Below are 24,995 nucleotides of genomic sequence, written 5' to 3'. Positions count from 1 at the left end.
CCTATCCCCGTTAAGCTTTTTTCTCTCATCCCCGCCTTCATATCCGCAATATTTATATCGGGGATTCCCTATCCCCACCTTTGTTAGGGATGGTTCCCTGACCAGCCCCGTTACAAGAGAAAAAATCAATATATAACTACTTTGTTGAAATAAAAAATACTGATGCAAAATAATGAAAATATATATGATATATACTTATAAGACAACATAAGAATGTTTATAATGTCGTGCAGTGTGGCTTAAGATTTGGAGTTAAATTTGTCCATGAGTTATCCAGGGGATGGTATTGAAAGTTAACTAAATAAATAAGTATTGTGGCTTAAGATTTGTATAAATAAATATATGTAAGTATATAATATAATAATATAATAATATAAAACTTAGTCAGTACAATCACTTTAATAGCATATTTATATATACAAAAAAAAATAATATATATATATAAAATACCATCACTGCCGGTCCCCGAACACCATACCCAAAAAATTCTCCGTACCCATCCTCATACCCCTCTTTTGTCTTTCATATTTGACCCATTAAGATCGAATCCCTGCAAAAACCCTTACCCACAAGTAAAATTGCTATCCCTAGACAAAAAGAGCTTCATGAGCTACTAAACTGCTCTTATGGTACCTAGAGAAAACATTCCCATATATTGTCCCCCATCTTAGGAGGACTTCCCTATACCAATGCGAAGATAGTAAAGAAGAACACTGCGATGTATTTTTTTTTTTTTTTTTTTTTTGGGTCTGAAAAATGGAATTTCATAAAAAGGCAAACAGCCAAGAGAAGTACACAGCCTATAAAGCTAGGCACAACGAACAACAAGAAATAAAACAGCACAGCTGCATGGAAGGAGGACTAAGAAAAAGACGTAGTCATAAGACAACCGGATACGTCGAAGCCCACACAACCGCAAACATTAAGCACTCCTTGGGGGGCATGGTAAACCATCTTTGTTCAGGATATGCATTAGAGAGGATGGGGGTCGGTTGACCCATACTTCCGGGCTCATCCTCGAAATGGCAAGCATTGCCAAATGATCTGCCGCTTGGTTGGCGGTTCTAGGAATCCACTTCCAAACGTAGGTCTGGAAGCAGTTCAAAAAACATCTCGAACATTACTTAGGATAGGATAGATTTCCCACCTTCCATTGGATAAGGGGCCCTTCAAAGGAGAGATTATTTCCTTGCAATCAGATTTCAAAAGTTACTTGACGATAACCCATCTCAGCAGCGAGCTTACAACCTTCAAGACAAGCCTGTGCCTCAGCCTCTATGGCAGAGTTCGCCACTGATGGGATGGATGTACCCTTGATAGAGTCTCCATGGGTGTTCCTAATTAGGATACCAATGCCAACCCTCTTTGAGTTTGGATTCCATGATGCATCCACATTAACTTTGACAAAGGGAGAGGCAGGGGGGGCTCCAAAGATGTTGCTGGTTGTCATTAGAGAGGGTAGGAGGCTCAATTTGATGTCTGCCATTATCAAGGGAGCCAAGGAATTCATTGATGGCAATAGAGGCAGCGTGGGTAGTTCTAGCTGGTGAAGGGGAGATGTGTTCCAGCACTGCTTTGCACCTATCCTTCCAGATCTGCCAGCAGAAGTACGCGATAACAGTTAGGCATCTTGATCGCTCCTGTGGGGTCTTCCCTTTCTCAATAACATTCCTAAACACTGCGATGTATTTCTACCATCTTAGCAGCCTAAGATATTTAATTTACAAACATAATTTAAATTACTCAAGTCTTGAGCTCTCAATGAATTCTGTGATCCATCAAACATAGTCTTTTTACTTTTCGTCTAAAGAGATGCAGCTGGTATGGCACAGGCATACCCAGTCAACATATTCCTGTTTAAAAAAGGTCGGATGAATACATTGCAGCCCCATCCAAATACTTTGTTTCAAATGCGATTAGACACATCGAAAATTCAAAGGCAGTAAAATAGTGAATAAAATATATGCTAATAAACATTACAATCCATCAGTTTTTGTCCTCCGAGACCATGTCCCTTGATATTAGATACATCATAAAAAGTAGTCCAATCTACATAATTTACAATACATTTTACTCGGTCAATCTCCCATCAAATTGTTAGATCTACTCAAGCATGTCAACCAAATTGGAGAAGAGACCCTCACATGGGATCTCTGCTGTACCAGATGGTGGTCTAGATGTACACAATTACCAAGCTTTCAATCAAATTTTCAGCCTAGTAGCAAGGGTGAGACATGTTTGCATCATTTTGTACCTACTACTTCCGAGGAGCATTTTTCCATGGAGAATCACATTAATGCTAGCTATGTTATGTACTTACTACTTCACTATGCAAGGTCTTTATATAATGCCTCTTTTCGTTCCACTAGATAGAATTTACTGAGTCACCACCTTCACTGCTTTCAGTATCACTGCTGCTACTCACGCTCTCGCTTTCATTTCCACTGCCACTTCCACTGCCGCTTTCACTCCCACTACTCTCACTCCCACTACTATCACTAGAGCTTGAAGTCTGCTTCCCTTCCACCTCAGCATTCACTTGAGCTCTAAGGGCTTCTGCAGCATTTGGGACATTATCCACCACATCATCTACATCTACATCAGCAATCTCATCATCCAGATCACCTGGATGAGGTATGTTAATGTCAATGCCAGTGTGAAATTCATTTACAGGAGACTTTCCTTTCCCAGTTGTATCATGCACAACAACAACATCATCATCATCATCATCATCAATGACAACATCTACTTCTTCATCCATCTCATCACTTCTAGGTTCTGCATCAGGAGATGCAGCTGGTGGATTTGGTAAGGAAGGTGGACAATCAAAATCCTTGTCAGTTTCAGATGTTGGGCCTGGGGCTAGAAAGAAGATTATAAAAAGTATCAACATGTTATCTTTTTATAAAAAGCTAGATTAAAAAACTGCAATAATTAAGGCATTTAATGTAAGTCCATCTGTTTAATCATCAAAAGTCAATTCAGAACACCAAAATACCAAAAATAAAATAAAACTACCATTGATTTTTAATGCAGTATATGCAACTACAATTTTATTTTATTTTTATCAACATTTAATTTTACAAATTCAACTTTTCTGTTCAACATCAAATTGAAAATAAAAAGTATAAAAAAGAAGGATGATTTATATAATCACATATTCTCTGAAGGGAGTGTATTTTGCACAGAAAAACGTTTTAAGCTAATAAGAACAACTTTCTCATTAAAAGGCTCCACCTGGCGCAGGATAGCCAAAGAAAGTTGACGGTCATCATGCATCTGTTACTTACATTTATCATCTTATTTTGTGAAAAATAAGTATCATTATGACATTATTAATTGAATTTGAAGAAATCCAGTCATGAAGGTCAAACATTAGAAGATTGTATCACATAATGCAGAATAACAAAATTTCCATAGAACAAACAGGGGTTTAAGAACACATGTACCTAAGCTCTCTGAGTTGTTGATATCAATTCCTTTCACCTCCACCTGTACAATTACATGTAAGCAAGAAGTTTGAATCATCATATAATTGTAAGATTCCTGTAAGGAATGTGCAATTAGAAAGAGATGTTCATGCTATTTAACAAATCCAATTCTTTCACAATTCTATTTAACAAAAGGGAAAAAAAATGCAGCATTCAATACTTCAGGTTATAAGTGAAGCAGAACAGAAGGATATGGGCAACTTTCTCTAGATATGATAATAGCAGTTAGCACACCAAGAAGATTAATTCAGCCCCATAGAAAGCAAAAAGAAAATACGAAGTATAACAAAGACGCAAGATTTCATTTGATTCCATGATGTGCAAAATAATAATATTGAGGGGTATGAGTTTCATAGTGCTACCGCTCCCATTCATAAGGCAGTGATTGCAATTGATTAGTGCAAGCAATAAAGACCGGGCACACAAACCACATGTGCCAGCATAGGCAGATCTCTGATATTCAGTATTCTGGTTGTGGTGGTCAAACATAAATTATATGACGCAAAAATTGGTTTAAATCCCAGATATTGCAACCCCTGACCTTAACTCTACTCAGGTTTCATAGATTGTATCACAAGATCAAAACTCTACTGCAAAGTCAATCACCATCCCTGGATATGCAATTCATATGCAATTACACATACAATTATCCCTCTTTTGAGTCAGATCACACTTCAGCCTTCTTTCTTCATTCAACAGATATGAATGATAATAAAATCAATGCAACTTACCGGCATATGAGGAAGAACATCCTTGTTCAAAGACTGAAGCTTTGCTCCTTTCCCACCAGTTGGTGGAGAATAAGATTCCAGTGCTGAAATTGATGTACTCGTGACTGAGGCTGCTGGAGCTGCAGATTCACCAGGCAGCCTTAGATGTCTCAACCGCTTCACTGCTCGGTGCAACCTCTCCAACCGAAAACTCTCACCATCAAAGAACAAAACAGCATCATGCTCCTTGTAATCCTCACTGACACCTTCAAAAGTAACCTTGGGTTTTCCATGTTGGTTGTTGTGAAACTCAACTGTAACCCTGTTGTCCTTGCTCTTGTGGAACGAACCAGGTTGATTCTTATCAATTGAAGCTGGTTTAAATTCATCTGAAAAAAAGAAAAAGAAAAAAAAGTAACAATCTTGATACAAAGTTTGACATTATGACTCTCTATTGGTAGCAGAGAAGTTCAAATCAAAGAACAACTAAGTGATAGTATAAGTTTCTAATTCACAAGTTTTGGATGGTGCAAAGTAAAAACAAAACAAGTTTACACAATTAAAGACTTGAAAAGCTTTATATTTAGATTTTCTTTCATAACAGACTAATCATAATTCATATATGATACTCCGAAAGCTTTCATTTTCCTCAGTTTTCTGGGCAGACAAACAGAACCCACAAAAAATTTATAGGATACTGAGACTTACAACGTAAAGTACAGAATTTGGGGAAGGGACGGTGATCCACAAAGGAGGAACCTAGGGATAGGTTGTACCATCGGTCAGGCTCTGGAGCAGTGTTTGGTTCATCGTTATCGTTGTTCTTCCGATTTTTAGCCATTTTCTAAAGCTCAATTTCTCCGCAATTTACTATCTGAGTCGAAACTGAATTTTGGTACCAAATAGGAAGTTGAAATTGGAAACCCTAGGGTTCTAGGGAGGGATTGCAACGAAACGAAACCACCTGCAGAAGAAGAAATGAGAGGGCATTTTAGTCCTTTAACCTCTAGTCCGTGACTGTGTCACTGTCACTGTGTCAGTATGATAAATGGTGACTACGGGAACCCAGTCCCAGACCCCAAATCGACCCGAGGGCCCGACCCGACCCGTTCTTCACAATCTTTTTTGGATTATTTAATACTGGAGAAGGTGGTAGTTGTTTTGTGGGTTGTGAAGTGTGATGGCTCTGGCTTTGGGTTTTGCTCATTCACCGAGTCCTTTGCTTTCTCTTCATCAGAAGCCAAAACCCACGTTGAGATTGGCTGCATTTCGATGCTCAGCGAAGCCTAGCAATGAAATAATCCTCAGGACGTGCAAGAATTGCAAAACCCAATTCGACCCTTCCATCAATAACCCCCGGGCTTGTCGCTTTCACACAGCTCATTTCGGAGGTAGCTGATTTCTGCCTTCTCTTCTTTCTTGTATGAAATTAGATTTAATGGTTTTCATGAATTGTATATGTTCTTGTTGAATGAAGTTTTAAAGCCAAAGGGTCTTAATATCTGTTTTCTTGCTGATTAGCTTGGCTTTGAATGAAGTTAACCAAAATTTCTGGGCATTTTTTTGGTCGAAAAATTTCTGGGCTTTATGAGCCCAGAAATATTATAAGCATACTCATGTTTGAATATTGTGGCTTCCTAAGTTTGAGTATTCAATTCTATGTGCACATACTCGCTGAATTCGAAACTTACCCGCTGTTGAATACGAAATTCTTGTGAGTGAGTTCCTGTGTTTGTGTTTATGTATGTGGGACTTATGAACTTTCAGCTATTATGCAGTGCTAATGGGTTTTGGGCGATTCATGTTTGTCAGTTTCTTGGAAATTCATTAGTTGTAAATTTTCACCTGCATTCTTCGAGGAGGACGAAACAGTTGTGAATTTGCATTGGTGTGTAGTTTGCATTTCGGCCAAGATTTTTGCTGTAGGCTAATCAGCAAACCCTCTTGGGCACAATAATCAAACATAATCAACAATTGTGATTCATTTTGCTATAAGATAGGAAAAGACTTCCGTTTGTAAATATTTCGGATCACTGAAAATCTTAAGCATGATGTTTTTTCAAGAAGGCTTCTTCTTGTGGGTGGAAAGGAATACAAAGGGGAAAGGTTATGGGAGACATAACTCTCAAATAGTTGGAAGGGAATATGTAGAGTTTCAATGTTGCTTAAATATAATCGTTATCATCATTCCTGCAGTGAAATAATATGATTAGCTTGTGGATTGTGGTTTTGGGGTTTCAATGATTTATCCAATTTGGAGAAATTAAGTCTTCAGCGGTCTTTCTTTTTCAAAACTAATGAGTAAGGAATAATTGAATTGGTTAGCAAAAGTTAACTGAATGCAGGGAGAAAGAATCTCGAGGTCTTGTCTATATTTAAAGATGTTATTCAATGTGGCTGACTGAGTTTAGATAATTGAAGTGAAGGCTATGTTTCTGCATTTTTATTTTCATGAATCAGTGGCTCTTCCATATCTGAAAGGCAATGTATGAGAAAGTAACTTGTTTGTATATCCATATGTATCTATATATATAGAAAGTTTATAAACAAATAAAAGAGTGCATGTCAAAAGCAATGCCTTTTTTTGTTTTTTTGTTTTTACTTTCTGCTTAAACTCAGACAGAATAGAAAGGGACTTATTCCTCTTAAGCTCACTTTTATCTGCTTGAGAAATGGAAGGAGTTGACAAGGAGTGTTTTTCTTTCAGTACTGTCTGCATATTGCTCAAAATTTACTTTGTGTTATTTTGTATCAGTTGCAACTGAAGTTTTGGTGGTCAATGAAAGGAGTATAGTTTATATGGTTATGTCACTTAGATCGTATTACATTGATGCCCAAAGATATGATTAAGCTTATTTTCATTTTAAAATACCTTGTTTGAACTCTGTTATAGTTGTTAATGTCATGTTTATTTACTTATTCATTTCCCCATAGTTCCTAGTATCACGTTCAGTGTGTTATATCTTTCATTCCAGATGTTTTGTTTTTCTGGTATAATGCTTTTAACACCTGTGCTCCCTTAGGAGAAACAAAGAGGAAGTTTGAGAGTGTGCACACTGGGGGCACCATGAACACTCCTGACTCTGGAAAAGTTGTTCAATACTGGCATTGTTGTGGATCTGAAGATCCCTTTGACCCTGGATGCACAGCTGCTCCTCACTCATCCTATGATGACTGATGCTGTCATATAATCCTCCCCCACCGGTACATGATTCGATTCACCTTGTATGTGTGAACATTTACTTACACTACTATGGATTTTGCTCATCTTTTTCCATTTTCTTTTTTTCCTGTGTATGCAACCATATCAGATTAAGTTTTGAGCTTTAAAATTTGTTTGTAAGCTAATTTTTACTATTATTTCTTCACTGTTGTGATATTTGTGTACAAATCAATTGATGAAATGATTTTCAAGTTCTATTATCACATTAAGTCTCGAATGACAGAAGAGATCCATCAAGTGGAAGCACAATTATCAGTAATATGATATCATCTTAGATTTCGTTGTAATTCATTCGGATACTTTCTTGCTGTATTATCTATGGTTGACTTGCTGGCCATATGGTAAACGAATGATAGCCGTTGATTTGTACGACACTTGTAGTGGGGCCCACACAAATCAATGGTGTTCAGTCACGCACGCACCCGACTGATGTTAGGCACCTCTCCTAGAATTATAGGGCTGCTTCAGTGTGGACTTGACACGTGGAATTTCTAGTCTCTGTCACATATGTTAGATTCAGTGATATTACATTGTCCGTAATGCTACAGATACCAACTTAATATGCCAAATTTTCGACACCAATAGAGTACACTAATTTTGTGTACCAACTGACTCTCTCTAGTGATATTACATTGTCCGTAATGCTACAGATACCAACTTAATATGCCAAATTTTCGACACCAATAGAGTACACTAATTTTGTGTACCAACTGACTCTCTCTCTCTCTCTCTCTCTCTCTCTGTGTGTGTGTGTTTTAAAAACTCTTCTTCTTCGTCTTTTTTCTGTAAAAATTGTTCCGGTGGCTTTCTGGCAATGATGAAGTAGATGGTAGTCTCAACCCCACCCACATACGCAATACACTTCCAATAATTCTCTTTTCATTGTCTTTTAATTACGATGCTCTAACCCAGAAAAGTGTTCAATCCCTTCCATCTTCCCCACCGTTTACTCTCTATATTGCTTTCAATTCTGACCTGCCCGCATCTTTCACGGCTGGATTGAACGGAAAAAGAACATCAGTACTGTGTATTAGTATGTCTCTCTTCTCCCACTCCCAAACAATTTCCTCAATCGCCAAATTCTCTCTCATCTTGTGGTTTTTTTTTTGGTCAAGTCTCATCTTGTGGTTGGTGCACCAGTCATAACAAACATCGACGATATACCACACGATGGCTTCATCACAGGCTACCTCAAACAAAACTAATTTTGATGGTGATAGCACATAACTTACAGTGAGAAGAGTTCTTTACAAAGGCTTCAGTATTTGTACATCCCATATCGATAATTAATGGAGAAAAAGTTCAAAGAAAAATTCAATGAATTGCTGCAGCAGACATTCTTTATTTTTACCATGTTTCCTCATCAGTGATTTTAAAAATACAACCGATTGATACTACCACAATGAGACCAAACTTGCAAAGCAAGTAAGAGAGATTGAAAGAGATAGGTACTTATGGACTTTTTCTGTTTTGGTTCAATACTTCAAGTCTTTTTTTGTTTTGTTTTTTTTTTCCATGTGATAACAGAGAAACAGAAGCTTCTTGCTCTGCTGTTAGTCAAGATTTAAGGCTTTCAAAGGTTCTCTTTTCCTCCCTTAAAATTGAAGTCTTTCAAAGTTCCTCTTTTTCTCCTCTTTTTCTGAAATTTCGAAGAAGACACCAAGGTGTGTGTGTGTGAGAGAGAGAGAGAGAGAAATAAAGAAGAATACGGCTAAGAGGGAAAGGAGAGAGAAAAGCAGGTGGTGTAGAGGAAAGATGAACCTGTGCACTAAATGTTTTCAAAAGTAAATTTTATTTATTTTATTTTGAAATAAAATTATCTCATATGCATTTATAACCATTGGATGCTCTTAGATCTAAAGGCTAAAAATATGTGTCAAAATTTGTGGTTTTATGTGTCTCCCAATCCTGACCCTATATATATATATATATATATATATAAGAAAATACTAAGAAGATTAACTTTAAATACCAACTTGTATCATCTCTAATAGAAATAGATTTACAAGTTGGTATTTAAAGTTAATCTCTTTAATATGACGGATATATATATATATATATGTATATAGTATAATCACTTTCTTTAATATTGCATTCACTGAAAGTACCTACATACATTGACAAACTTAAAATTATGAAACTCGGTGCCATAAACAATTCATATAACCATCTATGCTTAATTAAAACACTAATAAAAAGCGCCGACCCTGACTGAATATGAATGTCAAATGCTGGCCGGCTTCGCTTCCCCAAGTCACAAAGAGCTAACCATGCAACGACACGTGATACCATGACTTCAGATCTAACTAAAAAACGCGGAGAAGCAACACGTGTCAATCACCCACTAGCCTTTGGTTGAGGCTTTTAAGTTCTGTTTAGCCCATCCTTGGATCTTGATGTGCACAGCCACATCTATAAATACAGAACCAATAGTCAATTCTCTCCATCGATCCAAAAACACTCCTTCACTTCAAACATCTTTCTTCCCATGGAAGCAAATTGTCTTTGTTCATCGCCACTTCCTCCTCCGCCATTTTTCTCTGGTCAATCTCAATGTCCAAAACTTGGATTTGGGCACAGAAGATCAAAGAGATCAACTGCTAGAACTGCTGGCATGGCTGTTGTGGCGGCTACAAGGGACCACTACGGAGGGCGATCCGCTGTCGACGAGAGCTTGATTGTTCTGAGAAAACGTATTCATGAGATGAAAATGGTGGAGAGGAACTACGAGCCTCCTCAGGATTGGATGCATTGGGAGAAGCAATGCTACGCAAGTTATGATGAGTATATTTGCAATTTGGTCGGTTGTCTCCAATCTTATCTCATGAACACTAGGCCTAGTTTAGCTCTCTCCATGCTGCTTCTCGTCACCGTGAGCGTCCCAGCGTCGACGGTCATGATCTTGCTGCGTTTCATGGAGGTGGCTAATGGGGCTCTATCCGCCGTCCATCATCTTAGTTAATGTGGTTAGGTTTAGGGGTTAGCTTTATGTAAATTTGTAAATGTACAATTTGAATTCCAATGTTCAGATAAGAGATCCCACTTCAAATTGGTGGTTGCCTTCTCTTTCAAATTTGGTGCACCTCCACCCAAACAAAAGAGAGAGAAACCTTCTCTCTCACCAAATGTGGAGGCCAGACTCCTCAAATGAGAATAAGATGGCTTACATGGGGGTGCAAATGGTTAACTCCAAAACCCTAAGTCACCAAGCAAGTGGGCTTTTCCAAACCAACGCAAATGGGATTTCAAATCCAGTCAAATTTCAAAGCGGATGACAAATAGGTCAAAAATCAAAGATGAAGTAATTGACAAGAAGGCAGAAATTGGAGAAAGACTATCCTTACATGCATTATTATAGATATGACAATTGCGCTTGAGCAACATATTATTCACAAAACGAATGGAAACCAACACTAGAACATCTTTGCAAACAATACATGCATATTGTTGTTGTCCTCTAGAAAGGTCATGACAATGGACTAACATGACTCAAAACAGGAGAAATTATACAATGGTATCGCATCACCACGTTGGTGATATTTCCACTCAAAATCTATTTTGAGAAAATAAGAACATCGAAAAGACAAAAGAGCCACCGCCTACCCCGACTCCCCTGGCTGCCATTCTCTCCCTCTCTTTTCTTCCTCCCTCCATCTCTCTATTCCATAAACAACCACCATCTCTGTGTTTTGAATCGAGAGAGCATCCCACAATATCAGTAACAATTTTCAGAAATTAAAACATGGGTTTTGTAGATTTTTTACATTGCAAGCAGCTTGAAAAAGACCAAAATGTGAAAATGAGAAGAGGAAAAAAAAATGTTGGTTCAATCGGCTCAGCCTAGCAGCTCATGATGGGTCAAGTTGGCTCCGTCCCGTTATCCTTCCACCGCAAGGAGAGGGAGGTTATCGCTGCTCTGTGAAACCAGCCTCACGCTTTGCCCTCCTGTCTAAGGACCATGTGACCCAGAGCCTTCGCCCAAGACACATGACCCGACTCCTTGCTTGGAACGGGCGGGCCAGAACATTGCCAAGAATGACCCGACCCGCTATAGCGGAGCCAGCGTTCCAACACCTTGGTGCCCCCACTTGGGTTATAAGCTTGAGTTACCAAGCTCGGCGATAGCATTACCTTGTTATGGGTTTATAAACTATAGTTTCTAGGAGTAGTTTGTCGATGTGGGACTACTTGCTACCGTTCTCTTTGTGTTTTTCTCAACTGAAGATGACAAGTTTAAGTCCTTTTCGGAAATAGAAGCTAAAAATTTCATCCGCAATGACTGATCAATTTGTTTTTTTTCAATACCAAGTTGTGAGATTGAACTTGGACAATCATTGAAATGGCTAAATCTGATCAATTATATAATGGTATTTGAAAAACCCATCCATTTTTTGATATATTTTCGGTACCCTAGAGGTGTGAGCTTCAGTTTACTGGTGCTAAACTGTTGTTTCATGGATTTGTCAGTTATACATCCAATTACTAGTGCTATCATCCCCTCACAACTTAAAATCACATGTGAAGGTTTTCGAGCTCATATGATTAAGAGCAGTTATCCTTATATCAAAGGTTTTGGATTCAAATCCCCTCCCTCAATATTGATTGTGTTAAAAATAAAAAACCACATTTCATATGTTTCATGGTTCACTTCTCAACAACATTTTAACACATTATTCTATATATAAAAACGTAATTTAGATTTATATATAGAATTCTAAAATGACAGAATTTAGATCTTCATCGTTTAAATGTCTTGCAATTAACAATTTTAGTGTTTGGATTTATGCATGCCAAATTTTGTAAATGATATAAATTATAAGGAAAAACAATATCATGCTCAATAGAAACTATGAAATGACGCTTTTTTTGGCGGAATTTAAACTCGGAAATCTCGATCCCCAATTTCCACAATTTTTTCCGCACATCATTTAATAAGTTTTGTGGCTTTAAGTTGCCAAACAATAGAAATATCAAATTCTCCTCTTCAATTCTTAATTTTTAACTAAATTCCGAGTTATTTTCCACTATCCAAATAAAAGGTAAAAGAAAAGAATCAATATACATACATACATTCATATATCAAATTACCTACACAACGTTTAATTATGTGGTTGTTTATATGTTTCGTTAACAATTTATTCCAAATAAAAAACAACCATGGAATCAAAATTATTGTGGTTTAATCAGAATAAATTAAATCCTTAAGTCCATTACGGAAAACCATGAAATTTCTTAATCATGCTTTATTATCACATTTAAACATAATTTGGATAAAGTTATAAGACTCAATTCATGACCCAATAAGATCTTGAACTTCATGATTTTCAAAATACTATAAGGTGGAAATTTCAATAAACATAATTTACATACATTCCTTGATAATCAGCCTTCAAAATCTATAGTTAGAGAGAGTACAATTTTTCTAGTATAGCCCTAAGTAAGTACCACCCATCATGGAAGTAGAATAGGAAACTACTTCTCTTAATTTGACGAATATAATTCTTATGAATAATATTTACTAAACCCTTATAATAGCAAATAATTTGTGTAACATATAGGTCATTCATGTGAGCCACATAAAATATTATTATATAGAAATTTCTTACACAACTTTTCCTCCACAAGTTGGATAAGGCTGCATTTTTTTTTTTTTAAAATTTTTTTTGGGGCTTTTCATGTAATGGATTCTCTATATGGCTCGGCATTGGACTTTCTAAGTCATTCTATAGTGAGGGCCTTAGTCCTTAGATGATGCTCTATCTCTTAATCATTGGATCAAACTAACTAATTTGATCAATGACTAACCAATTTGATTTAACGGTTAAGAGATATGAACTCTTCTAAGGGACTTAAATAAGGCCCTCTCAAGAAACAAATCCAGGACCTCAGGTGCAACAGTAAATATTCTTAACCATTTAAGTTACAAGTCCCTTGCAAAAGACCCACTAGTTTAGTGGTTGAAGTAATTGCTCCCCCAAGAAAGGTTATGGGTTCAAGTTCTAGAATTTTTGTAGTATATATGAGTTTAATATGTTATCGCTCCTCTCAATAGGAAATGTCCTCATAAAAGCACTCTAATTTGATACTTTATTTTATCTGATAGAAAAAAGTGCACATATATATATATTTAATATACCCCAAATAATTGTTTGATGAGCAACTAAACTTTATATAATATTACTTATAACGAATTGCCCCCTTCAACAAAAAACAAAACAACTTGACCCCACATATTTTGTTTTTGTTTTTTTCCGATGATTCACTGTCACGGCTTTAAAAAAATCAAATTACGTATTGCTTTTGCTTCTTTTTATTGACTTTATACTTTTTTCGGTTGGAGTACCACTTTTATTTTAAGCGCTACCTCATCTACTAATGGAAAAGGTCTTTTTCTCAAAAGATCCCAAAAAATTTATGAATTATATTTTAGGAGATTTATTATTATATTCAATATAAGAGCTCAAATTTTTTTTAAAAAATTTTGTTATATGAAATAGACTTTAGAAATACACCCAAATTTCATTTACAACATAACAAAGAGACTTTTAATTTCTTATAAATTACAAAATTGCCATCAATTTCTTAAAATAAGTCCAACCTTAAAACCTCATAAAAAAACTCAAAACACTCAATAGGGTATTAAAGTAATTTAATAATAAAAATTAAATGAAATGGTGTAAAGTTTATTTATATAATTAGTGCTAAGAATAGGTATACAACTAAATAACTCTATTTATAATGGAAAAGATCTCAGATTTATATATATGTTTTTTTAATAGCCACCACAATTATGGAACATATCACGTGCATCATGTGATATGATCTTCAAAGGTCAGACTCTGATTGTATGTTACGCTTCAAATCTTATGCATTATTGGATATTCATTTTCAACCCTCTGGTCTGTCCCGAAATTAATGTATTTTTTAAACTCTCTCATTGTCTGAATATTAAAATAATGGAATTGGTCGGCTGGGTCTATTACAATGGAAAATGACATTCGCTTGCAAACTAATAGTTTCGGGTTCGAATCACTATAGCATTATAGTAGTATGTGTGTGTGAGAAACCCTCCTTCCTTATAATTTAGACTACAACTTTTACTAATTTTTTTAATGTAATTGATTATTTGGTTAATGTGAAAAGTCGTTGATGCAGGTGAATTGTATAAAAGCTCAAACCACCAATCAAATGATTGCTTCAAATTGGAAGGTCACAAACAGCCCCACATCTCAAAACACAGGTCAGATTAATTTAATTTCATGCTTGTTATGAGATCTTATTGTGATCAATTCTTGTGATTTCTGAATTTATAAGAGGTGTTTGATCCAAGTTTTGCTCAGTTCAATTCTTCTGATTTCTGAATTTCTTGGGTTTCCATTGAAAGCAACAAAACAATGGATTTTTTCCTTGCTTCAATGCACGGAAACACTCTCAGAGGAGGTTTGCTCCTAAGTGCAGTACTGCCTTTATTGAAGCTCCTTTGTATGGCTGCCATTGGTTTACTTCTTGCTCACCCAAAATACCAACTTGTCCCAAAAGCCACTTTCACATTTCTCAGTAAGCTGGTGTTTGCTGTCTTTTTGCCCTGCTTGATCTTCACCAATCTTGGTCCATCCATCACTTTAAAGAACTTGCTGAATTGGTGGTTCATTCCTGTAAATGTTGTTATAAGTACCACAATTGGGTTTGTTTTGGGGATTTTGGTAGCAATAATTTGTAGGCCACCACCTGAATTTTTTAGATTTACCATAATCATGACTGCATTTGGAAACACAGGTAATCTTCCTCTTGCAATTGTGGCCTCTGTTTGCCACAGTGATGATAACCCTTTTGGTACTGAAGATGACTGCACTGAGGCTGGTGTGGCATATGTATCTTTTTCCCAATGGGTTTCTGTTATTCTTGTTTATACACTTGTTTATCACATGATGGAGCCCACCTTGGAATCTAGTAGAAGTGCTTATGAAGTTGTTGTTGAGGAAGAGGAATATCATGAGATTGAGGAATTGGGGTCTAATGGCAATGGCAACGACAACGGCAATGAAAATGGAAATGAAAATGATCTCACTAGGCCACTTCTTGTTGAGGCTGAATGGCCTGGAATGGAAGATAAGGAAATTGAGCATTGCAAGACACCCTTTATTGCAAGACTTTTTAATAGCAGCAATTCTATACTTTCCCACACCGCTATTCCGGATTTCAGCGGCGAGGAGGAGGAGAAGGAGAAGAAGGGAGATCAGCCAAGAAGTACCAAGTGTCTGGCAGAGCCTAGAATGGTGAGGAAAATCAGGTCTGTTGCTGGGATGACACCAATTCATGGCATTCTTCAGCCCCCAACAATTGCTTCTCTTTTAGCCATTATCATTGGCATGATTCCTAAGTTGAAATCTTGGGTTTTTGATGATGATCAAATCCTTTCATTCATCACAGACAGCTTGGGAATTCTAGCTGAGGCCATGGTGCCTTCGGCCGTGCTTGTTCTTGGAGGCATGCTGGCTGAAGGTCCAAACGAATCAAATCTAGGAATGAGAACTACAATTGGGATTATTGTTGCAAGGCTTTTGTTACTTCCTTTGATTGGAATTGGTGTGACTCTGTTGGCTGATAAATTGAACATTTTGATTGCCGATGATCCATTGTACCGGTTCGTTCTTTTGCTGCAATACACCACACCAAGTGCTATCTTGTTAGGAGCAGTTGCAAGCTTGAGGGGTTATGCAGTCAGAGAGGCTTCTGCACTCCTCTTCTGGCAGCATATTGTTGCTGTCTTCTCCCTTTCAGTCTATATAATTGTATACTTCTACATATTGTTTTGAAATAGAGCTTGGACCTCAAATTCTTTCCAATATACAGACTACTTACGAACTATTGAAAAACGGTTTCATTTGGTGTTTCTCCTTCAAGTTTTTACGTTAGCACACGAAATGTTTCATGCATATACTCAAGAAATTGTTTGCTATTTGAGCCTTCTAGTAGCAAGGCCCCACAGTTTTCCGGGGGTATTCAATTGAGATTTTAATATATTGTAATTACATGATTTTAATGTAATGGAATTCAGCCGGATTTGTAATTGTATGATTTTACTCATGATTTTAATAGATTGTAATTACATGATTTTACTTATGATTTTAATTCACTTAGGATTTTACTTATGATTTTAATAGTATTCATTTGTTTTGCGCCCCTTCTGAAAATGGAGATAAAGCATCCTTAGTCTTGCAAGGTATAGCAATCACAAAACAAGCAGCCCTAAAACTCAACATAAAATTGAGGAAATATGATAATTACACTCCAATTTTCACTCCACTTAAAAAAAAAAAAAAAAAAAAAAATCTTCAAAACGAATTAATAAATAGTTTCTTTGGAAACAAAATTTGCATGTAAGGTGGAAAACAATTGGCATTTATGCACTGAACCTTAGGATAAGACTATGAACTTTAAATCTTAATACAATGTGTAGAATATATTTTCTCTGTTCAATTCCATGTTTTATATACTTTATAAAATCATATGATACCTCAAGAGTACAAGATAAGTTTTAGGCTTAATCGGCCTGTTATTTTTTAAAAGTATCATGTTGTTTTGATTGATTTGATGGTGGGATGCAATGTCAATCACAAAACTTTAGTTAAAGGAACAATGTGAGTCACTTTAACTTGCTGGAGGAAACAGTTGCAACATTTTTCTTTTGTTGCCTTTGAATTTCAAATCACACTTTGTGGAATGTTGACTAGAAATTGCAAGGTTTCGTAGGATCAAAATTGCACTGAAATTCACCGAAAACTTGACCAAAATTTCCACTCAACTACCTCTTATTAAATCTCCTAATTTTGTGAGATATTATACCGACATTGTCAATGCATTGATGAAATTATTTGGAGAGATGTTTCAGTAGTACTGCCCTGTCAAACACTTGTTCACCCTTTTTCAGTACCATCCCCAACTTAACGCAACCAAACTCGCGATAATTGAGCAACACGACAAAAAAAAATATGGTGAGAGAGAAATTGAATGACTAAAAAGTAAAAAGAAAACGAGGAAATCGGTGATAGGAGGAAGAAGAGGAAGAGTGGGATGAGATGTGAGTGTGGCGTGGTGGGGTTATTTTCTCATTTGCGGTTAGAATCTCTCCCTCTCTCTCTCACCTTTCCCTCTTCGTCCCACTCTCTCCCATTTCTACAGACTCGTGCGTACAAGTACAATGTCCCTTAAATGCTTGGTTTCTTCGCTTCTTTACCCAAAACAAGAAAAATGCTTGCTTTCTTTCTAATGGATTTTTGGGTGTTGTGTTGGTGATTTTATCAATATTATTGTTGTTGTAAATTTGAAATACTGTAGTGTGTACTACGACAACACTCCATCTCTTGCTTCGTCGTTTCAAGATACACAAGCTACAAGGCAAAAGATTGCTGCTTTCTTCCTTTCTTCCATTGCAGAGAATCCCATTCCTATTCTTGTAAGCTTCCCTCTCTTTCTCTCTCTCTCTCTCTCTCTCATTTAATCTTTCCCACATGCCAATCAATCATACCTTAACGTCATTTATTTTTGTGGGCATATCATTTTCTAACCTCTCTCTCACATTGTGCATTTCTGGTGTTGTATTTGATTTGGGCAGTTCTTCCAAGTTATTGGTTTCTGGGTTTTCTTTTTTTTTTTCTTTTGAAAAAAAGAATTAACAAAAAAGATCAAATCTTTTTCTTTTTCTTTGGATAATTTTATATTGCATTTTTTCTGTTGGGTTTTCCTTGTGTCATTTCAATGTCGTTAATTTTTTGTTGTCAACTATATTCTGTTCGACTTCCTACAGCTGCATTTTCTGCTTTTAATCCCTATCCATTATAGCTTCTCATTTTTTCACAAAAAGGTACATTGACTTTTGATATCTTTCCCCTTTTTTGTTTGTTGCTCGGCTTTACCTCTCCTATTTTCCTTTCCTTTTTCCCTTTCGTGCCTGATGGTCCTTTATTGATCTTGATGCAGCTTGAGTGTTGCTCCTTTGCCTCTACCTCCTTTTTTGGGATTCTTCTCGTCATTCTTTAGTATTTGTTTTCACAATGTATGGATAATTATTTTGATGCATTGATAATTAGGTTTCATGGTTGCATTGATGGTTGCTCAATGGTTTCAGAAAATTCCTTTAATTCCTGAGAAAACAGAGTGAAAGGGAGGAAACCAGTGTTTTGGATTTTTGTGTTGGATCTTTCTTCATCTTTAAATTATATAAATATTCGTCTTCGAGTAGCTGAATTTCAAGATTAGAAGATCTGGTTTCATCTTGTTCCACAGTTATTTTTGTCTCACTTCTTTTTCTTTTGATGACTAGGGTTCGTTTCTATAGCGATGCTAACATTCTTTTGACTGTGTTAGAGGTGATATTCCCAACCTTTCTTGCTTCTTAGTTGCACTATTTGCAAATTTCTTAGCGCTCTATGAGATATGTTCTGTCCTTTTGTGCATGGATATTTAGTGTTCCTGCTCTTTTGTTCTGAGTAGACGGTTGAAATGAGAGAAAATTATTACTTTCAATATCTGCTTGATCAAGTGGAGGTTTTATTTATCATATGAAGAAACAGTATGAGCTTTAAGATTTGTTTAGGTGGCCTTTCAGTATCCTAAGTTGTCCCATCAATTAGAACAGAACATTTGGCTTTTCATTTTCATCATTTTTTTTTTCACAATTTTTTGCTTCTTATACTTCGTATTTTATTTTCTTTGTTCTTTCCTCTTTTCATTTGTCTAAGGGCTTCAGTTTCTGTTGCAGATTTATATTTCCTTGACTGGATTGTTTTAATGGTTTATTGTTTTGAAATTATACGGAGTTATGGTGATATTTTAGTTCTAACTTTTGGTGGAAATTGAAATGTGAAGTTCCAGTTAGGTTGCTTAGATGATTCTAAAGTGATTTTCTTTTGTAATTTAAAGGATGGGGGATCATTTTGTGTTGTTTGTTGATCGACTGATCACTGAATCTACCCTAGAAGCTGTTATAGAGAGCACATATCAGTTGCAGCACCCAACACTCACAGCAAGCCAAGATACTATGGACTCTTCCCATAAAATAGATGTGAATGGGTCATCTTCTAGTAAATTTGTACAGTGTAGGATTTGCCATGATGAGGATGATGATTCAAACATGGAAACACCATGTTCTTGCTGTGGCAGCTTGAAGGTCAGTTGTGCACTGGCTTTTCTGTTGAAACTTCTTCTCGTGTTTGCTTTTTAAAGACTGGACTGAATCTCTTGTTTCCTCTAAACTTCTTTCTCATGCATCGATGTTAATGACAGTTCCCACATAATTCTACTACCAAGTAGTCCCTTTTTTTTTTTTTTTTTTTTAATAAAATTTTATTTAGTTTGATCAAACTCATAAATATTCATTTCTATTGCTTCAAAGTTGAAAAACTTATGTCTTGCGTCATTGATTCTCTTCATCAAATTCATCCCCTTGCTTATAAACAATATTCTTACACAGAAATCTCAATTATTTAATTTTCTAGCTAGGCTACCCATCTTTTCCTACTTTATGGTGTTTATAATTACTGTCAATATGCTTAATGATGATGGTCCATGTTGTTTGCCAAACTTCAATAATTGGGCTTCTACTTTAGAATTACAGTTCCCTCAGTATGAATATCCCTCTTAAATTAGTGGTTTATGTTACCGAATTAAAAGTTTGGGAACACAGACCAAAAAATTGAGAAGCCATGTCTCTATGAGTTCAGTCGAACACACTGCAATATAGTTCCTTTATGGATATTGTACTCTGATTTAGGCTTTAAAAAATGTTCAAATCAAGTTTGAAGCAGAACATCATTTTTAACGAGAGTTAAATAGTCAACTGATTTCGTAGTAGCAGGGAAAACTGCACTTTGAACTCTAAGATTTTCAAATTTATGAATTCTGAATTTCTTTTCAAGCATCATATTATAAGGGCATGTATGTATATGTATAGATATATAATATCCAGAATCTTGAAGACGTTGATTTAATTTCTGGATAATATGTCTACTTCGGATCAAAACATGTTGAAAGTGGCATAGGAAAAATCTTCTGGAATAATTTGGAATATATAGTATAAGAAGCAAGACCGTACCACAAGTAATAACTCTCAACCAAGTTTGGACTCCTGATTGTGGCCATGGTTTACTGAGTATGATACAGATGGTCATGACAAGTTGTTTTTTAGTAGCTTATTTTTTCATTCCATCAAGTACTATTACACATCAGAGGGATTTACCAAAACAGCTATTTTCTTTGTCTTCCCCTTTCTCTGGCGCCTGCTTTCTGGCCATGGCAAGTATTCAATTGGATTTATATTGCAGTCATTTATTTACTTGATATTCATATTTTGCAGTATGCTCATCGTAAATGTGTTCAGAGGTGGTGCAATGAGAAGGGTGATACAATATGCGAGATTTGCCACCAGGTATGCCATTGTTTAACTGAACATGTTTCAGACTTTAGTTATGTTTTATGACCTTATTAAACTGGGGGGACTTTCCTTTTTCCTGTTGATTGTGAAATTGCAGCAATTCACGCCAGATTATACAGCACCACCTCCTCTATTTCATTATAGTGGTATTCCGATGAACTTCCGGTATCTCTCTCCCCATCCATTATACACTCAAGGTTTTCTATTTTGCTTCAACAAAGGATCACTTATAACTCATTGAGAATTATAAACTCATTGAGAATCATAAAAGTTATACTCAAATTGTTGTTACCATCTTAGGGGGAATTGGGAGATTTCCAGAAGGGATCTGCAGAATCCTCAATTTATAGCAATGGTTACTGCTGATCATGAATATATGAATACCGACTTTGATGATGAATACTCAGCTCCCTCTTCAAGAAGCTTGATATGCTGCCGTGTAGTTGCTATCATCGTAATCTCTCTCTCTCTCTCTCTCTCTCTCAGGTGCATTTTGATAGTAAGGGAAAATAGAAAAATGGTACAGAATTTCCGACATCTTACTCAAAGAAAAGAATATTTCCTGCTGAGTATTTTGTTTTTCCATAGTATGACATTCAAGAAAACCATTGGGTTCTCCTCATCTGTTTGTTTAAACAGAACACTCTGATCTTTATATCGGGCAACCTATATTTGGCAGAACATATAACCATGAAACTTGAATAAATGAATCTCTCTTCTGATCATTTAAGTCTGAATATAATTTCTTATAAACAAACCGTATCATATTTCGAAATTGTACATGGCCATTTTGTCTAAGGTGGAATACGCTACCCAATGACCTTTGGGATTCTTTTGAAACTATTGGAGAATTTTTGTGTTCTGAATTTTAGCCATAAAAGAATATGATATGTCAAGTCTGATAAATTTCAAATAATTGGTATTTTGGACTTCTGTACTTCACCATATTTTACAGCATGTGCTTACGTATTTGTTTATTTTCAGTTTATGGTTCTTCTGGTTTTACGCCATACTCTTCCATTCTTAATAAGCGGAGCTGGAGAGTACTCATTGACATTGTTCACAGTAAGTTTGGCTAGCGCAGTTTTCTTTTTCCTTTTTAAGGATGAAATGCTCTTCAGGAAAATGTAAAAGAAACATATTGATATCTTCATTATGCTGCAGTTACTGATGTTGAGAACGATTGGGATTCTATTTCCAATCTATATCATGGTTAGAGCATTCACTGCTATCCAACGTCAGCGGCGTCAACAGGTTAGTCATATAAGAACTCATTAACCATGTCGGATTCACTTCATCATTTTATTGAAACACTGAGCAGCATCCATGACTTCCACTATTACTTCCTGTGTGTGCACGTGATTTTGCCTGTAACAAGTTAATGCAATTCCATAGAAATCATGAATCTTATCATAGTTTTGTCTCTTACGCACTTCTGTTCTGGTATTAAGTTAATATAATATTTGTAGAAATCATCGTATGCGCATGACATTGATCATCTGTGTAAGCATTGCTTTTCATTATACAATACAGTAGATCTGGAATAAGCAGACCATGAATTCTTATTGAAATTGACAGCTGAATTTGTTGGTTCATGTGCACTAGGATCCTGAAATTTCCCTTGCCACATCTGACGAAGAAAATGACTTGGCATATCCATCACGCTTGATTCAAATTCGATAATTGATTCAGCCACCACTCTTGGCTGGTGGAATCATTTGCTATCACTGCAACATCCCAGAAACGGATCAATAATCAAGATCTGCAATTATGTGTAATGCAGATGAACATGATCAGTGACATCATCATTTCAAGACAATGTGCTCGAAGCATCGATTACCGGCAAACCTTTTGCTTACCACGATTCTGAAAGCTGTGTGTAGACAGCATTGGATATAAGCTTTTTTCTTTTCAAGTACAGCATACAAATTATGGGAATCCTAGAAATCAAAGCTGCATGTAAATTTTAATAGTGAGTTGATGTATTTTATCCAAAAGGAACATGATTGCTGCTTTCACTTTTAATATGCTCCCTTCAAGATCTTGTTTATAAATTACACACACATAAAAAGTTCCACGTGTAAATTTGCTATTATGGGCCGATGCTCTAGCCACCATAAGTAAGGAAAAAGTAAGCAGAAAAGAACTTTTCCAATGATGAGTTCGATTGGCTTGTCATCCATGGCTTGTCATCCAAGGAATAGGGTGCATACAGGAGATTTGCTCAAATTAAACACAAGATTGAATAATTGTGATTGTTATTATATTTCTCGAAGAGAAGGAGATATATACAGGTATAAGTTGACTTTCCCTACAGGTAAATGTAATTAGCTATTACAAGGAATCCTAATTAGGTAATTATTCTAATTAGGTAACGTGAATTACACCAGGAAATCAAGGATCACAGATCTCTGAATTATGGCTCATGCCAACACTCTTCCTTAAGTTGGTGCGTAGATATCTCTTATGCCCAACTTGTCAAGTGAGTCGTGAAAAACCTTTGTTGACATCACATGCATTAAGACATCTGCCAACTATTCTTTTGACTTTACAAATGGTATATCGATTAGCTTATCTACCCGCTTCTCCTTGATATAATGCATATCCACTTCAACATGCTTAGTTATGTCATGTTGAACTGGATTATTTGCTATCTCTCTCGCAGCTTGGTTGTCACAGTAAAGCTCCATGACTTTCTTTGATGGAAAACCAATTTTAGACGGGAGTATCCTTAGCCAAAGAAGCTCACAAACTTCATGTGTTGTGCCCCTGTATTCTGCCTCAACTAAAGATTAAGCCACTACATTCTGCTTCTTACTTTGCCATGTAACCAAATTACCCCCAATGAAAGTGAAGTAACCTGATATAGAACGTCTATATGTTATATTGTTGTTGAGGCCCAAAAATCCAAGGGGCTAAACCCAGATTAATTCTTAGCCCAATACAGATAATTGAACGCAAAAGAAGCTCAATCGGGACAAAAGAGAATTTGTAGGATGCACCGATACAAGCTACGGGCCACGTCAGGTCAAGCAAGAACGTGCAAAAGAGCCAAGAGCATGCCAACTATACAAAATAACGCTCACATACCCATTCGGTGTTACTTGGCCCGATTATAACCTATCACTGCATAATAAAACTCAAGCACAAGCGTAGGTGTCATGCAAGAAGAGACATTATTCTAACACCAAGCTATGCCATAAGCTTTAGTGGGCCCAAGCCACAAAATTACCCTGGGCTTGATGAGAATGTTGTGTGGATGGGTACAAGCATTCACAAGGCCCATTTGAAGGATCAAGGAATGAGAATTTTGGGCTACTTGGGAGCACCAAAACTCAAGCCCATTTCTTAACCCTAAACACATGGGCTAGCATGAGAGAGAGAACATGACCCAATACCTTAGGAAGAATACAGTAGTTTGCTTAGAAGAACCTATGTTAATTAGAATGCCCAAATACTTTGTTAAAAACGCAACAGGCAAACTGCTTCCAGCAGCTTGACGAAAACAAGCTGACCAGTCGTTGTAGAGTAGAATATCATCAACCCAAAGCCTTGGGGAAAAGCCCAGCCCAACACTCTATAAAATATCTAGCAAACACGTTCAGCCTTTGCCCAAAGGAGTCAACGGAAGCCAATACAAAAACCAGAGGAAATCCATGCGCGCGAGAGGTTTACTCGTTGTGTGAACAGTATGTCCATTCCCCCTTTTTCTCTGTTAGCTCGCATAGGAAAGATCGAGAAGAAAGTTAGTGGCGCTTCACCTCTACGGAGAAAGAGCTATGCCAAAACCTTCGAACCACAAAGAGCTCCTTACCTATGCACCTTGGATGGGAGAATTTCACTAAAGAAGATTATGTGGAAAGAAGCAACGAAAAAGAAAGGAAAGGGTTAGATGAAATTAGGGTTCTTTGTGCCTATAAAAGAGGGCTTCTACTACCTAGGAAAATAACCCATTCAAAGCCTGACCAAGCTTTGTCAAGCAACTGAAAATTTACTCAAGCCACCCAATCTTCTTCTTAGTTTGTTTTCCTTCTTTCTTTAAGATAGAAATCGTGCTAATTTTCCTCTACCTTGCTCTAGATCATAGTTCTCCACAAGAAATTCATGCCTTTTCTCTCTCTCAAATTTGCTAAACTTGT

The 24,995-nt window shown here is 36.5% G+C and overlaps 5 protein-coding genes and 1 non-coding gene across 11 annotated transcripts; 4 read left to right on the top strand and 2 right to left on the bottom strand.

Moving 5' to 3' along the window:
- Positions 1-1,932: 1,932 nt before the first annotated feature.
- On the bottom strand, positions 1,933-5,309 carry LOC148917574 (uncharacterized). The gene is made up of 4 exons (XM_089050957.1): positions 4,910-5,309; positions 4,223-4,590; positions 3,450-3,492; positions 1,933-2,862 (listed from the first exon to the last, which is right to left on the bottom strand). Exons 1-4 carry the CDS (start codon positions 5,040-5,042, stop codon positions 2,366-2,368), a joined length of 1,041 nt encoding a protein of 346 aa, XP_088907083.1. The 5' UTR covers positions 5,043-5,309; the 3' UTR covers positions 1,933-2,365.
- A 7-nt stretch (positions 5,310-5,316) lies between these two features.
- LOC103328698 (carboxypeptidase) lies at positions 5,317-7,627 on the top strand. Its single transcript, XM_008231106.3, has 2 exons — positions 5,317-5,592; positions 7,225-7,627. The coding sequence occupies exons 1-2, from the start codon at positions 5,382-5,384 to the stop codon at positions 7,377-7,379; spliced, it is 366 nt and encodes a 121-aa protein (XP_008229328.2). The 5' UTR covers positions 5,317-5,381; the 3' UTR covers positions 7,380-7,627.
- Positions 7,628-9,857: 2,230 nt separating this feature from the next.
- On the top strand, positions 9,858-10,727 carry LOC148917573 (uncharacterized). Its single transcript, XM_089050958.1, has one exon. It carries the CDS (start codon positions 9,913-9,915, stop codon positions 10,384-10,386), a length of 474 nt encoding a protein of 157 aa, XP_088907084.1. The 5' UTR covers positions 9,858-9,912; the 3' UTR covers positions 10,387-10,727.
- A 511-nt stretch (positions 10,728-11,238) lies between these two features.
- On the bottom strand, positions 11,239-11,544 carry LOC148917572 (signal recognition particle RNA). Its single transcript, XR_016126571.1, has one exon.
- A 2,984-nt stretch (positions 11,545-14,528) lies between these two features.
- Positions 14,529-16,494, top strand: LOC103328696 (protein PIN-LIKES 2-like). 2 transcript variants are annotated; one of them, XM_089051205.1, is made up of 2 exons: positions 14,529-14,664; positions 15,201-16,494. In XM_089051205.1, exons 1-2 carry the CDS (start codon positions 14,574-14,576, stop codon positions 16,238-16,240), a joined length of 1,131 nt encoding a protein of 376 aa, XP_088907331.1. In that variant the 5' UTR covers positions 14,529-14,573; the 3' UTR covers positions 16,241-16,494. The 2 variants fall into 2 exon arrangements, with proteins under 2 accessions (XP_088907331.1, XP_008229326.2); XM_008231104.2 differs by lacking the exon at positions 14,529-14,664 and having other exon boundaries at positions 14,676-16,494.
- Positions 16,495-17,433: 939 nt separating this feature from the next.
- Positions 17,434-22,881, top strand: LOC103328694 (uncharacterized). Of its 5 annotated transcripts, none has more exons than XM_008231103.3 (10): positions 17,435-17,542; positions 17,763-17,880; positions 18,748-18,793; positions 19,347-19,593; positions 20,779-20,850; positions 20,954-21,021; positions 21,157-21,310; positions 21,841-21,921; positions 22,021-22,110; positions 22,462-22,881. In XM_008231103.3, exons 4-10 carry the CDS (start codon positions 19,348-19,350, stop codon positions 22,537-22,539), a joined length of 789 nt encoding a protein of 262 aa, XP_008229325.2. In that variant the 5' UTR covers positions 17,435-17,542; positions 17,763-17,880; positions 18,748-18,793; position 19,347; the 3' UTR covers positions 22,540-22,881. The 5 variants fall into 5 exon arrangements, with proteins under 5 accessions (XP_088907279.1, XP_008229325.2, XP_008229324.2 ...); XM_089051152.1 differs by lacking the exons at positions 17,435-17,542; positions 17,763-17,880 and adding exons at positions 18,079-18,288; positions 18,405-18,480; XM_089051153.1 differs by lacking the exon at positions 18,748-18,793 and having other exon boundaries at positions 17,434-17,542.
- Positions 22,882-24,995: the final 2,114 nt, after the last annotated feature.

Source organism: Prunus mume, linkage group LG4, assembly GCF_029339155.1.
Source record: "Prunus mume cultivar Tortuosa linkage group LG4, ASM2933915v1, whole genome shotgun sequence".
NCBI classification, from domain to species: Eukaryota; Viridiplantae; Streptophyta; class Magnoliopsida; order Rosales; family Rosaceae; genus Prunus; species Prunus mume.
The sequence above is the reverse complement of the archived record's forward strand: the minus strand, read 5'-3'. Positions and strand labels throughout refer to the sequence as shown.

Coding starts and splice junctions, on each gene's coding strand:
- LOC148917574 (XM_089050957.1), bottom strand. CDS start 5,042: ATGGCTAAAAATCGGAAGAACAACGATAACGATGAACCAAACACTGCT. Junction 4,591..4,909: donor CAAATTCTGTACTTTACGTT/GTAAGTCTCAGT, acceptor TCTTTTTTTCAG/ATGAATTTAAACCAGCTTCA. Junction 3,493..4,222: donor ATGTTCTTCCTCATATGCCG/GTAAGTTGCATT, acceptor GTAATTGTACAG/GTGGAGGTGAAAGGAATTGA.
- LOC103328698 (XM_008231106.3), top strand. CDS start 5,382: ATGGCTCTGGCTTTGGGTTTTGCTCATTCACCGAGTCCTTTGCTTTCT. Junction 5,593..7,224: donor TCACACAGCTCATTTCGGAG/GTAGCTGATTTC, acceptor GTGCTCCCTTAG/GAGAAACAAAGAGGAAGTTT.
- LOC148917573 (XM_089050958.1), top strand. CDS start 9,913: ATGGAAGCAAATTGTCTTTGTTCATCGCCACTTCCTCCTCCGCCATTT.
- LOC103328696 (XM_008231104.2), top strand. CDS start 14,819: ATGGATTTTTTCCTTGCTTCAATGCACGGAAACACTCTCAGAGGAGGT.
- LOC103328694 (XM_016793604.2), top strand. Junction 17,881..19,346: donor AGAATCCCATTCCTATTCTT/GTAAGCTTCCCT, acceptor TGTAATTTAAAG/GATGGGGGATCATTTTGTGT. Junction 21,922..22,020: donor ACTCATTGACATTGTTCACA/GTAAGTTTGGCT, acceptor ATTATGCTGCAG/TTACTGATGTTGAGAACGAT.